Source organism: Ahaetulla prasina, chromosome 8 (assembly GCF_028640845.1).
Source record: "Ahaetulla prasina isolate Xishuangbanna chromosome 8, ASM2864084v1, whole genome shotgun sequence".
NCBI classification, from domain to species: Eukaryota; Metazoa; Chordata; class Lepidosauria; order Squamata; family Colubridae; genus Ahaetulla; species Ahaetulla prasina.
Window position 1 is genome coordinate 35,022,989 of NC_080546.1, and position 13,854 is coordinate 35,036,842.

The window sequence follows — 13,854 nt, forward strand, 5'->3', positions numbered from 1 at the left end:
GAGAAGAACAAAATGGACTGTCCACTTTAGTTAAGAGCTAATGTGGGATGCAAGTGAGAAAGGACATTGAGAAAGGATATATAGAAATGAAATAAGAACTAGTAATTTGTCTTTGTTAGAGCAGTTCCTCAAAGTCTACTTTAAAATAGGGGAAAGTACTGATGATAATTTATTAGTAAAAGAGTAAAGTATTCACAGACCTTTCTATTGACGCTTATATTTCTTCCCCATCCTCCAACTTTTAAATATTATTTATTTAAGAGAAGTATGCAGAGGGACTACTTTGCCTTCAAGGAAATGTGTTTTATGGCTGAAGCACTATATTTTCTCAGTGGGTAAATTTCTGTGATAGTCATTTTGTAAGTGAGCCCACTCACCCTCACTCTTTAAATTTTGAATTATCCCAAACCCAAAAAGTTCCCTATTCTTTATAGAATTAACATGGATGCCCATTTAATGTAGTGGTCTGTATCTCTGTGTTAACATGAATACCATGTTAAAACAAGTTACATCTTGGCATCTTCGAATAAAAAATAAATCTTAACACAATTGTAATCTTATGAGGAATAGAGTGAATCTTCACAGATTGGGTGTATCTCTCATCTGTGTTTTTTTCACCTGATCCTCTTCCCCCACCATTTTTGGGTGAATAATCCAAAGCAATGAGCTTCTTGTGCTTGTGTAAACTTCTACATCAGGGATGTCAAACTGCTGGCCCTCGGGCCGGATGCGTCACGCGCTGGCCAAGCCCCCCCCCCCATTTTAGCGAAGGGAAAAAATCGCGAGACATCACATGACAACAACATGACACCCCTGCACTACATGGTTTAGGATCTTGATTGGGAAGGATTTAAATTACACAGACCTTTGCACATAAAACATGCTTCTTATGCTGGCAAGACTTGGGGAACTATCATATATTTAAGAAAAAATAAAAATAAGAACCATTGTTAATAAAGATTTTATTTCAAATTGTAAGTAGTTGTATTCCATGTAGAATCATTTATACCAGAACAAGCCAATATCATATGAGTAAATGCTTTTCTGCATTGCAAATTAAGCTGCTGGACTCCCGTGCATAAATCATATGAAATGAAACAGCATTATTACTGTATTACTATAGTTGATTGCAGTCAGCCAGATATTTAGACTGGATTTGGCATTTTTGTCCACTTATCCAGTCCTTATCAAGGATTTAGCATAGGCAGATGTTGTTGTTTAAACAGCCTTTTGAAATTGATGATGATTTTGTCAATGCCGATAGTATTCAAGTGTTGCTCCTGGTCTTTGGGGATTGCACCAAAGCACTATTGGAACTACCTTTGCTTTCTTTTGCCACAGTCATTATACTTCCATTTGCAGGTCTTTATATTTTGTTATTTCTCTTCTATTCTTCTTTGTCCTGGTATTGCAACGTCCACTATCCAGACTTTTTGTCATCTTTTTTTGGCAGCTATTAAGTCTGAAGTGTTAGCAGATGCTTGTCTGTTTGAATTTTAAAGTCATAGAGCACTTTATGTTCATTTTTTATTACTGTGTGTATTTTGTGGTTCCACTAGTTCTTGCTTATTGGCAAGTAGTATTCCAACACTATTGTTGCTACTTTGTCATTATTCTTGCAGCAGCTAACTGGGTGGTCCACTGTTTTTTTCAACTTCTTTGCAGAGGCAGCATTTACTGCTTGTTGTCTTCTCAATTCTGGCTTTGTTTTAAATTGTCAAATTTGATAATCCTATCTGAGGGGGCTATCTAAGGTCTTCTACATTCCACCAAGCTCATAGGATTACATGACAACAATAATAAAGGAAAATAAAAACATTGCTGACATAACTTTTCAAGAAGGAACAAAAAAAACTAAAACAGCCAGCCAAACCAAGAAAAAAATATATAAAATAGAAACAAAAATTTTAAATAAAAATTTAAATAAAAATTTTAAAAAGACAAAGACAAGAGAACTAAACAAACCAAAAAGAAACATAAAATAGAAACAAATGACACCTATCCTGCGCCGGCTGCACTGGCTACCTGTGGCCTTCCGGGTGCGCTTCAAGGTGTTGGTGAATGTCTTTAAAGCGCTCCATGGCATAGGGCCGGGATACTTACGGGACCGCCTGCTGCTACCGAATACCTCTCACCGACCCGTGCGCTCTCACAGAGAGGGGCTCCTCAGGGTGCCATCGGCGCGACAGTGTCGTCTGGCGACACCCAGGGGAAGGGCCTTCTCTGTGGGAGCTCCCGCCCTCTGGAACGAACTCCCCCCAGGACTTCGTCAACTTCCGGACCTCCGAACCTTTCGCCGCGAGCTTAAAACTTACTTATTCATCTGCGCTGGACTGGGTTAGTGTTTTAATGGGTTTTAATGGGTTTTAGCTCTAAATTTTAATTCTGGCCAATTTTAATAAGTTTTTAAATTGTATTTTAATTTGTATTTATAGTATTGTATTTTTACTTGGCTGTGAACCGCCCTGAGTCCTCCGGGAGAAGGGCGGTATACAAATTTAAATAATAAATAAATAAATAAATAAATAAATAAAATACTTGGCAATATTTCTATATTCCTATATAAGACTTTCTCAAATAAATCCCCTTACAGAAAATTCCTCACTCCTAGTCAGGTCAACTAACACCCTCTAAAACATGAAAAAATCAAAAAGACTTTTTAAAAACTTCAATTTATTTACTTCACTAGATCCTGCAACAACAAACTTTTAAGCAGCATTTGGCTCATAACACTTTTTTTTAACATCTGAATCTAAATTTTCTTTTGAAGTTTCCATGTCTGAATTGTCTATGGAGGAAACTGTAAAAACCATTGTAGAATAGAATAGAATAGAACAGAACAGAATAGAATAGAATTTTTTATTGGCCGTTATCATCTTTGCTTTACGTTTAAGTTTTCCAAGTGCTGTGCTATTGCATAATATATGCATAATATGGTCCCATACCAGGGAAATTCACAACAATGCTTAGTTATTAAAGCTGAATGGAAAAGAAAACTCGCACACATAATTATCTGTAATTTCAAAATTATCCCCTGGCTACAGTGCTAAAATCTTTCATATTTATATTTTCCATAAAGCTATAAGATAATCTTGCTCTGTTGTGTTAGAAAATGTTAATTATTTCTGCAATTGAAAACACCATAGGCAGGGCACTGAATCTTTAAAACCTTCATTTACTTTCCAAACTTTCGTCACACGTTGTTTTCAATGTAAGTAATTCTCGTTTAATGTGATCCAATCATCCACCTTTTCAATTCCCTCCCAGAGTTTTTTTAAAAAAATAGGAAGTAGCTCTGTTTAGTTTGTTGTTTTTGGTTTTAGCCTTTTTCCCTTAGCTCTTACCTCAGACCTGGCTCCAACCTCTAGATCCAGAGACAGGAAGTCTCGAGAGATTTTCTCTCTCTTAGAAACTAGCTGTGTCAGAAGCAGATGCTCAGGACTCATAAGAAAAGCATGTGTTGAATCAAAAAGTACTATATTTTTTGGACTATAAGATGCTCTGGTGTATAAGACACACCAAGATTTCAAAGAGGTAAGCAAGAAAAAAAAAGTTTTTGGCCCCCAGGAGCACTCTGCAGGCCTTCCAAACCCTCTGTGTGCCCCATTTTTGCAAAAAATGGGCCTGTTTTTTGCAAAAAAAGGGGACGTTTATGCCCTCCCTAGCCCACAGGAGCACTCTGCAGGCCTCCCAAAAGCCTCTGCACGCCCTGTTTTTGTGAAAAATGGGCCTGTTTTTTGCAAAAATGGGACGCGCAGGGCAGGGTTTCGGGAGGCCAAAAATGGCTGTATTCAGTGTATAAGACACACCAACATTTCCACCCTCTTTTTGTGGGGGGGGGAGTGCATCTTATACTCCGAAAAGTATGGTATATTGCTTATACAGAATTATCTACATCTGGTCTGTGGTGACCTCTTCTCAGTCTCATTTCCACATAGCAATTAGGCTTAAGCATCCATTCCATTGCTTCAAACATTTGGAGGCAGCATCTGGAATTATTTCTACGAGTACCTGTGAGATCTATCTATCTATTTATGTCTGTCTGTCTAGCTACCATCTATCCAAATTTGTTAACTATCTTTATAGCATGATATTTTGCTATACAAGAACCATTTTAAGCAATGTGTATCACATGATGAAATACTATGCTTATACAAAGAGTGTCAGGCATCCAACAGTGATATGCATTAAGGCTTCAATTTATGAGAATTTGAGACTAGAAATGTGGAATTAATATTTATATTTTCTCTTAATGCAAAGTAAGATTTCTAGTTTCATTGCTTCTCAGACTGTCTATTTTTAAAAATGATTTTCTTATGATCTTGTAGATACATATGAAGTTTTTGGGATGTCAAGGACTAAATTCTCTTTGAGCAACTCCTTTTAGATACAGTCTAGAGGCAAATAGGCCAGGATTAGAATTTTCTCCATGTTTCTCTGCTTTCCTTAGCTCTTTCCTCTATGTACAAATGTACACACATATTTGGCCTTTATATCAGGGGTGGGTTCTACTTACCTTTACTACCAGTTGGTAACGGCAGTGCGCACGTGCTCTCTTCTGCGCATGCACAGAAGCTTCTGCGCATGCGCAGATCACCGATGATGATGTCGTGGCAGGTGGGCGGAGCCTCCCACCAGTTTTATTACTGGACCCAGTTTATAGAACTGGACCAAATCGGGGGCAACCCACTCCTGCTTTATATGAACCTAATCATTTTCTATTCCTGCTCCGTGACGTAATGAAGCTTGAAGGAATTGAAATAAGTGAGAAGACAAAGAATTCTTTCACAATACTCAGTGCCCCAAAATTGTCTTCCAGGTGACAGTACGTTTTGAGGTGGAGATCTTTTGCATATGAATCTTAAAATGATAACTATAAAGTTGCACATCAGAACTCTTCCGAATCAATGCACGATTAGTAGTATACTATTACAAAAGTCCAATTGAATGTTGATGGATGTATATGGGCGAATAAAGAAAAAATAGTTGTAAGTAATACATAAAACGTAACACCGTGAACAAGAAGGAAGATGTTAAATAATTGTGGTAGGGAAAAAGATTGGTTGTTATTGTTTTCAGACAAAAATGAACAGTCAAAGTTAAACACAGGGAGATCAGCAAGGAAATCCCTCTGGGGGAAAATACACTGCCTCCATATAGTACTTGCAGAAACATTATGAATAGAAGAAAAAAATGTCAAAAGTGTTGATTGTGACAGAGGAGATGTTGGCTGTTTTTTGATCTGGAAAAAATCAAGAGAGGGAAGCCGGCATCTAAAGATGCTAAGGATTACACAATATCTTTTCCATATTCTAGACCTTGGAAATATTTTCCTTGTAACTCATATGCAGTTTACAAAGGAGGGAGAGATTCTGTTGTAGGAAGAAAGTTTCTTCTAGGCTTGTTTTTGTAACCTTCTTCTACAAGACAGGTTTCCCACATGCTGGAGAAAAATATCCTACTGTTTTATATAGATAAAGTAATGGCTGTTTTAAACTATATTTTTCTCTATCTGTTTTTAAGGTCTAAAAGGGCAAGGCCTGGGATAAAATTTTAGATTCCAGCTTTTTAGATAAAGCAATAAAGCCAGTATGAGAAGATTGTCCTGGGGAGTGGAGGGAGACTGTGAGATAGTGGCCAGTGAGAAGGAACGTATTTTGTGTCAAAAATGTTATTGGACTTCTGGGATCTAATGACAAAGGGGAATCACTTATAGGCAGAGACAGAAATACAGACAGAAGAGTAATCAATCCAGAAGTCTAAGCCAAAGCATTTTAATCCTCATTGAAATTTCAGGGTGTAGGAGCAAGAAAGTAAAAATCAATAGAGGCCTATTTTTGCTGCCTGTATTGAATTTGAGGTCTGTCAGGCCCTCAAATTCAAAGCATGAGAACATCAGGTTCCACAAATATTGCTTCCAATAGTCCACCACTCCCATATATGGAGAAGGCTGGAACTTCCCTGCTTCTCAGTCCTAACCTCATTACAGGTCATAATGAACTATTTTAAAATATATATTTATTCCAAAAATATTCTCCCTTGCAAACCAAATGCTTCAGTGTCTCCTTTGAATTGCCCCCAAACACTATCATTCTGATTGGTTGCTAGGGACATTGCTAAATCTAGATCAGAGACTTGGGCTGAAACTTGAGGGTGGTAGGGACTGTCTTTACTTAGGCATTTCCTGTCAGTTGTAGAGGTCTTGGCAAGATTGTCTGGCTATCTTCCTTCCACATCAGGCCATAAAATTTTATTTTTCTTGTAGAATTTATAAATCAATCTATTGACCAGAAACTATGCTAAGAAAAGTTCTAACCTGTAGACACCAAGACTGCTATCGCTATTGCTAAAATATTAGATAATCAAAATCTCTATATCTGTCTGTGTGTGAGTAGAACATAGAATTCTTTGTTAATAGATTTTTTGAGTTGATGAAAGATAGAAAGCCTTGCTCTATTTTTTAAAAAATATGGATTGTCTTGTTTGAAAATATATCAAATGAATTTTTCTTCAGCTGCAATAGACTCTAGAACCTATTACATAATTCATCCAAAGATAAAATTCCCTATTTAAACCTTTTTACCATTCTTGATGTTATCAACGTATAACTTACAAACTCTTTAAATTTTCTTTTCTTTTTTTCGATGAATTTTCCTAACAAATTACCCATATCTCTAAACCAAACCTCAGACTTTTATGTTCCTTGGCCATATCCACCACAGAAGAAACTATGAGATTTTCTGATTTAGTTATTCTAAGCAGACCATAACATATTTTAGTTATATATGTCAGTTTAAATTGACTCATGTATCATCATCTCTAAATTATTTTGGTGCAATTTTATTTAATTTGGCCAAAAAATGAGAATGTATGCTTGGAAATCCAAGTCTTATTCCAATCCTCATCTTCAGTGACTGTCAGTAATTTTAACCCATCCCATGTCAGGACCTTATATTCAAGAAAAAACTTTAGAGATTCAATGCTAACCCTTTTGTTAACGCTGATATCTTAAATTATTTTTTTCATACCTGGTAAAATGCCATTTAATAACTCATATTATAGTGAGAGCAGGAAAAGGATCAGATTTCTATCAAATTAAAAGAGGCAGGTTTAACATTGGAAAACAAACTTCCTCATAACTTTCCTTACAATATATAACTTTGTCCTTTCATTCCTTACAGATATTTCTTCATAAAATTTCTTCTATTTCTTCACTTAACTAATAAAACAATGAAATGGAAAGAGATGAGCAAGACTACCACATTTTCAATTTATTCTTCTAATAGGATCTCTGTTTATCTACTTTTAATAAATTCATCTTCATCCAAATTAATACAATTTGTAATGAATTTATTGAGTGCTTTGGCTAAACAAACTGTAAAACTACTTTGATATTTGAGCTAAATTAGTCAGATAATATTCTTTTTGAAAATCTGATAGATTGTTTGCTTTTATTTTAGGATTTTCTCATTTAGATTAAATAATTTGATTTTTTTCTCATGTTAATTAACATTAATATTATATTATAAAGGAAGATTATATGAACTGTCCATTTAGCATGAAAATACTATGTTATGTCTCAAGTATCCTCTGTTTAAACATATCCTGAGAAGTCCTACAATTTGATTATCAAAAAATTCAGATCACAGCTTTCATCAATTCATTTATGTCTGTTGTGTTCTTTACAACATATGAGAAGATACCAGTTCAATATCTAGAATAAGCTAATATAGAGCTTTAATTATATCTGTGTAAATCGTATAGTTAAATCTTATACCTTGTGATTTCCTCCACACAGGAATTAGGTGGTGATATTCGGAGTTAAATATTGTTTATGAACATTCTTCACTGCCAACTGGGATTTGTTTTTAATTTTATTTCAAAAGTAACTATCGATTCAAATAATTGAGAAAGACATTGTGATTAATTGTATTAAAATATGGTATACATCACAATGATCAATCTACTTACAGAAGCTTTCTGTAGTAGCTATTATAACAAGCATTAACACTGATTGAAAAACTAATTTTATTTTATTTTCCCAGTCTTGAATGTGAGCAAGTACATTAAACATTTTCAATTTACTTACCTTGTGTGAATCTGATACTGCAGAAGTATACAATTGGAATTTGTTTTTGAATTCAGAAAATCTAGATCTTTATACTCTGAATTATTTAAGCTCCCAAAATGCATGCACTTTTGCTTTTCAAGCATGAGTTATAATTTAATTAAAACTTCTGGTGCATTACTAGCTACTTAAATATTTAAATGTTCCATGGATCACTTTTGATTATCTGCTCTCATGGATTTCCTGAGGATGTCAGATTTTTAAGATTCCCAAAGTTATACTTGGTATTGTCTGTGGATTCAACAGGGATTATGATAATTATATACATCCATTTGTATTAGCATAGGAGATAAACTTTGGGGAGACTTAATGGGTATGTCTCAGTGACAGCTAGCAAAGAACATTTGGCATGATTAAGGATAGATTTGAACATACTTGAAAATATATTCTCATTATGGATGCCCAATGGAAGTTGCACTACAAATGTTAAATTCCCCAGAAGAAGTGTTATGTGGCAGGGAAGCTTTGAAATCCACTGTGGCTGTCATCCAATTTATTCTGTTCTCTTTATGACTTTCCACTGTCAGATTCATTTTATGATACCCAACTTGGCTCCCTGAGTGCACTGAAAAGAGGCAACCTGTTGGTTCTTTTCCTTGTGTTTCAGATTGTCCGAAGATACATTAAGGAATGGCTTGAGAGAAAGAAGCCTCCATTTGGTGCTATCAGCAGTTGTGTACTCTTAATGATCATCTATACAACATTCTGTGATACTTTCTCTAATCCAAATATTGATCTTGATAAATTTAGCCTGATCGTAATAGTTTTTATAAGTAAGTACTATTTATGCTTTGGGCATTTTTCAAAGAGTTCTGCGTTCTTATTCCAGGAATTTGGGACCAAAGTAATCTGGAAAATATATACTGTACTGAGTTTCTCTGTATTGGTGCCAGAATCTTAGCACTGAACAATATATATGCATGTCTTTAGTAATTATTCAAAGTTTATTTTGGTCAAAGATCAGTATTGTACAAAACAATTAAAAAACTGTTTAGAAATAGTATAGCCATCTATTTAGTACTTTTGTCTCTGATTGCATTTTTAGAAGGTTTTTTTTTAATGTCCTAATACCAATTTGTGCCTTTAAGTACATTGGTAATACCTCAGTGGAATAAAGTAACTTCAGTTAAAATATGTATTATTGTGGTCTACAAAAATAGTGTAATTTTGTATAGCAATAATTCTCCAGTATTTTTGTGACTAGTCATTACTAGTCACCTTCTTATTTATTTAATGGATTGATTGATTGATTGATTGACTGACTGATTTATTATCTATCTAATAACAACATTTCCCTGTTGTTATTAAACATTTTAAAAATAAAATCACTGTTGGGATATGATAAAGTACTACAACAAGGTATAACTTTGAAAAGAATTGTTATGTTAAAAAATAAGGCTTGCAAATTTCTGAGCCTATTGATAAGAGCTGCCTTCCGTGCAAACAGCAATTGTACATTCTAATACCACATATATCAGGGGTGTCAAACTTAAGGCCCGTGGGCCTGAGGCAGCCCACGGGGTGTTTAGATCTGGCCCCGGAAACAGCGAAGGACCTGACAGCAAAAACAGAGCTCCGTTTTTTAGCTGCAACGGCCTCCTGCAGCCCATTGCCAGTGAAAACAGAGCCTATTTTCCATGTGGCCCTCCCAGACTTCGTTTTCACTGGCAGAGGGCTGCAGGATGTCAAACTGGCCATGCCCATCCTGGCCATGTCCACTCATCCTCCCGAGGTCAAACATAACCCTGATGCAGCCCTCAGTGAAATTGAGTTTGACACCCCTGACATAGATGATAGACTGTTACAAGAATCTGAGAATAGCATCATGCACAACAAGAAGAAATTCTAAGGGGTACTGATTTTATGCAGAGCGTCCCTTCTTTGACCTCTTCATCAATTTCTCCAATCTAGATTCTCTCCCAATATCTGCATCTAGACTATTATTGAGAATTCTGGGGTGTGAGATTCACATATCTGGGGAGAATCCAAGTTGGGGAATATTACCTTCAATTTAGTGTTCTTAATTTACTAATATAGCAAGTCTTAGATATACTTTCTGTTGTACCTCAGTTCTTCCTCTACCCTTAATCAGGTGATAGGAATGGATATTGATCTACAGTTACAGACATGCTTTAAAGTAATAAAATGATATCAAAATTTTCTACATTGCCATCTTTCCAGAGGTGAAAAGAAAAATTTCAATTCAAGTGCTGGGTGTTATTAATAAACTAGCATTCTGATGTTTTTTACATAAGCAGAATTATTTGATTTTGGTATGTAAAATTTGGCCTGGAGAATGTTTAGATAGATAGATAGATAGATAGATAGATAGATAGATAGATAGATAGATAGATAGATAGATAGATAGATAGATAGGTAGGTAGGTAGGTAGGTAGGTAGGTAGGTAGGTAGGTAGGTAGGTAGGTAGACAGACAGACAGACAGACAGACAGACAGACAGACAGACAGACAGACAGACAGACAGACAGACAGACAGACAGACAGACAGACAGACAGACAGACAGACAGACAATACTAAATTTCAAATACAAAAAATATATAGTGAGGTGTGGAATTATATCAGAATCTGATCTGTGTGCTTGCAATCATATGGGAAGTAAAGATTAGTATTAATACTTTATAGAATATTAGCTTTTTATGTGGGAAAATGAGGATATTCTTAAAGCACACATTTGAATGTATTGCATATTAACATCAAACTGATTTTCATTTTAGTATTTTCAGTTCAGCTGGGATTTATGATGTTAACTTTCTTCTTTTCTACCAGGTAAGTAATGGCAGTAATATTTTTTCTAAATGAACAGAATACCTGGGTATAGGATAATTTTGTTTTTTCTTTGTGATTCTAAGTGCTTTGGCACAATCTGGCCAAAATAAAAAAGATAACTTCTCAAAGCCAGGTTATTCATTTATTTGAAATCTATAACCAGATAAAATCAAATATGTATTACCTTACAGTACACAATAACATAATAGGGGGGAAAACAACCTAACAATAAAAAAAATAATTTTCTACTGTTGAAAAAAAGGCAGATCTTAATGTTATTCCAAAATATAACAGTGATTATAGTTACCTATCAGTCATTTTGTGTATAGATTGCCTAAATAGCTATTTTCAGTCAGATATTTCTTTTCTTAATGTATAGCTTCTGCTAGTCTATATAGTTGTTTTCCAACAACTATTACCCTAATTCATATTATCATTTAAAAACTACCCATGATTTTTTTTAAAATTCCATAAACTATATATGTTTAATCATAGAGGAAATATCTCATGTTCCTGTGTTATGTTAATGTTGTATTCAACAATCATATTACTAATAATCCTGTATTTGAGTTCTAAGTATCTGGGCTCAAGTGGTGAATTTTCAAGATTGATAGCCACTAGGAGACAGTCATTTTAAGGGCAAACAGACTCTTAACTCAGAAATGTCCAACAGCTGCTTTCTTTCCCATCCTAATAAAAACAAATTATTCCAGTAGTTTAACAACTATAAAAATAAATTGTCTTTATGCTGTGCTTCCTGCAAAACAGCTAGCCTTCTAGCTTGCCATGAAATTGACCAGCAACTATCTCTGCTGACTTGGACAATAGGAGAACCGCAAGTCTCTCAAGAACACTTTCAGTACTGTGTCTTTACCATAAGTAGCATGCAGCAAGGAACATCATACATCCAAGAAGGAAACCAATAGTTCAAAGGGGGTTAAGTAAGAGCCAACATAACTACTACTCCAAAATGTGCAAGTGCCTCAGCAAAAAAAAAAGCAAAGAGATGCTGTGAAGAAGCTGTTGAAAGGCATTCAATTTGTTCCATTGCCAGTCTCAGAAGGCATAACAGTAATCTTAGGAGAAGGCTCTGAATTTCCATCAAATGTGTGTTTCTGGTCCTGAACTCCCTCAATTTAAAATCAATGTCAAAAGCAATAAATCAACAGAATATCTATTTTTGTGAAGAGAATTCTGTAATATCATATTTCAAAAATATTGAAATAATGCCACATGTATGTATTTTGCAGTGGTTTGCTCTCCAAGGTTTTTTCAATTTAGTTTCTGAACGTTTCATTGCCAGACTAGGTAACATCATCACTTGCCACACACATGAATTTATTGGAAGCTTTGGTATTCTACCAAAGAAGCAATCTAGATCCAGCATATGAATATATAAGAAATCAGACTATTCGAACAACCAATCAATAAGAGAACCAATCAGCTGCTCAGAATTTAAATATAGCTCCAAACAATGAACCAATTGCATGACCACACTGGCACAAAAGACATGTATATGCTGAGAATAGGACAAGAAGGTCCTGCTGATGATGTTACCTGTTGTTAACGAAACGTTCAGAAACTAAATTGAAACAAGCTTGGAGAGCAAACCACTGCTAAAATCTAAAACCCGAGCTACAAGTATTTTCTATTATTTCAAAGGTCGGAGGAAATCCTTGAAGATTTCCTTCAAGATTTTCTGAGCCTCTGGTGGCTCAGCAGACTAAGTCTGTCTGTTATTAACACAGCTGCTTGCAATTACTGCAAGTTCAAGTCCCACCAGGCCCAAGGTTGACTCAGCCTTCCATCCTTTATAAGGTAGATAAAATGGGGACCCAGATTGTTGGGGGCAATAAAGTTGACTTTGTATATAATATACAAATGGATGAAGACCATTGCTTAACACAGTGTAAGCCGTCCTGAGTCTTCGGCGAAGGGCGGGATATAAATTCAAATTAAAAAAAAAAAAGACTGCCCAAAACTTCATATTTGTACAAGTGCAAATATTAGAGATACATATTCAAAACATGAGATATTGGATTCAGTAGAAAGCATGTTTTGTTTTGACCATAAACTCTTTCAGTTACCCAAAGTATTGAAAATAATCATTTTGTAGAAGGTTCTTCTTCTTTTAATGAGAAGAAATGTGAAGAAAAAGTTGACGAATGTAAAAGGCTATCGAAACCTGTTTTTATAGATCAGTGTGGTTACAACACTGCAATGCAAACAAATCAAAGATTGCAAAGATATTGAAGCATAACAATATCAACAAAAATTTGAAAGTGGATTTCTATTTTGTGGCAAGAATTAGACTTTTCAATCACCTCGTACTGGAACCTTCCTTGTATCGTTTGAATGTGGTGCTCAGTTTGACCCTTTTCCTGAGCAGCACCTGGGAAGAAAGCCAAAAATAAGGGAAACGACCATATTTCATATATTTGCTTACTGATGTTTGATATCTGAGGGCCAGGGATAGGGGTTACTCCTCTGCCCTGGTCCTATTAGACCTCTCAGCGGCTTTTGATACCATCGACCATGGTATCCTGCTGCGCCGGTTGGAGGGGTTGGGAGTGGGAGGCACCGTTTATCGGTGGTTCTCCTCCTACCTCTCTGATCGGACGCAGACGGTGTTGACGGGGGCAGAGATCGACTCCAAGGTGCCTCATGTGTGGGGTGCCGCAGGGGTCGATTCTCTCACCCCTCCTGTTCAACATCTATATAAGCCGCTGGGTGAGATCATCAGTGGCTTTGGGGTGAGATACCAACTGTACGCTGATGACACCCAGCTGTACTTTTCCACCCCGGGCCACTCCAGTGAAGCTGTTGAAGTGCTGTCCCGGTGTCTGGAAGCCGTACGGGTCTGGATGGGGAGGAACAGGCTCAAACTTAATCCCTCCAAGACTTAGTGGCTGTGGATGCCGGCACCTCGGTACAGTCAG

At 35.9% G+C, this 13,854-nt stretch overlaps 1 protein-coding gene across 20 annotated transcripts in view; it reads left to right on the forward strand.

Moving 5' to 3' along the window:
- The window catches only part of SLC10A7 (solute carrier family 10 member 7), a 166,853-nt gene that overhangs the window by 128,275 nt on the left and 24,724 nt on the right, over nt 1–13,854 (forward strand). For 12 of the 20 annotated variants that reach the window (XM_058192566.1, XM_058192564.1, XM_058192560.1 and 9 more), the window contains 2 exons: nt 8,736–8,901; nt 10,864–10,915. The exons of 6 other annotated variants lie outside the window; for them this stretch is intronic. In XM_058192566.1, coding sequence (XP_058048549.1) covers nt 8,736–8,901; nt 10,864–10,915 — 218 coding nt within the window. Of the gene's footprint in view, nt 1–7,181; nt 7,239–8,735; nt 8,902–10,863; nt 10,916–13,854 lie in introns of those variants that run through there. 2 more of the 20 variants (XM_058192569.1, XM_058192572.1) reach the window with 1 other exon arrangement.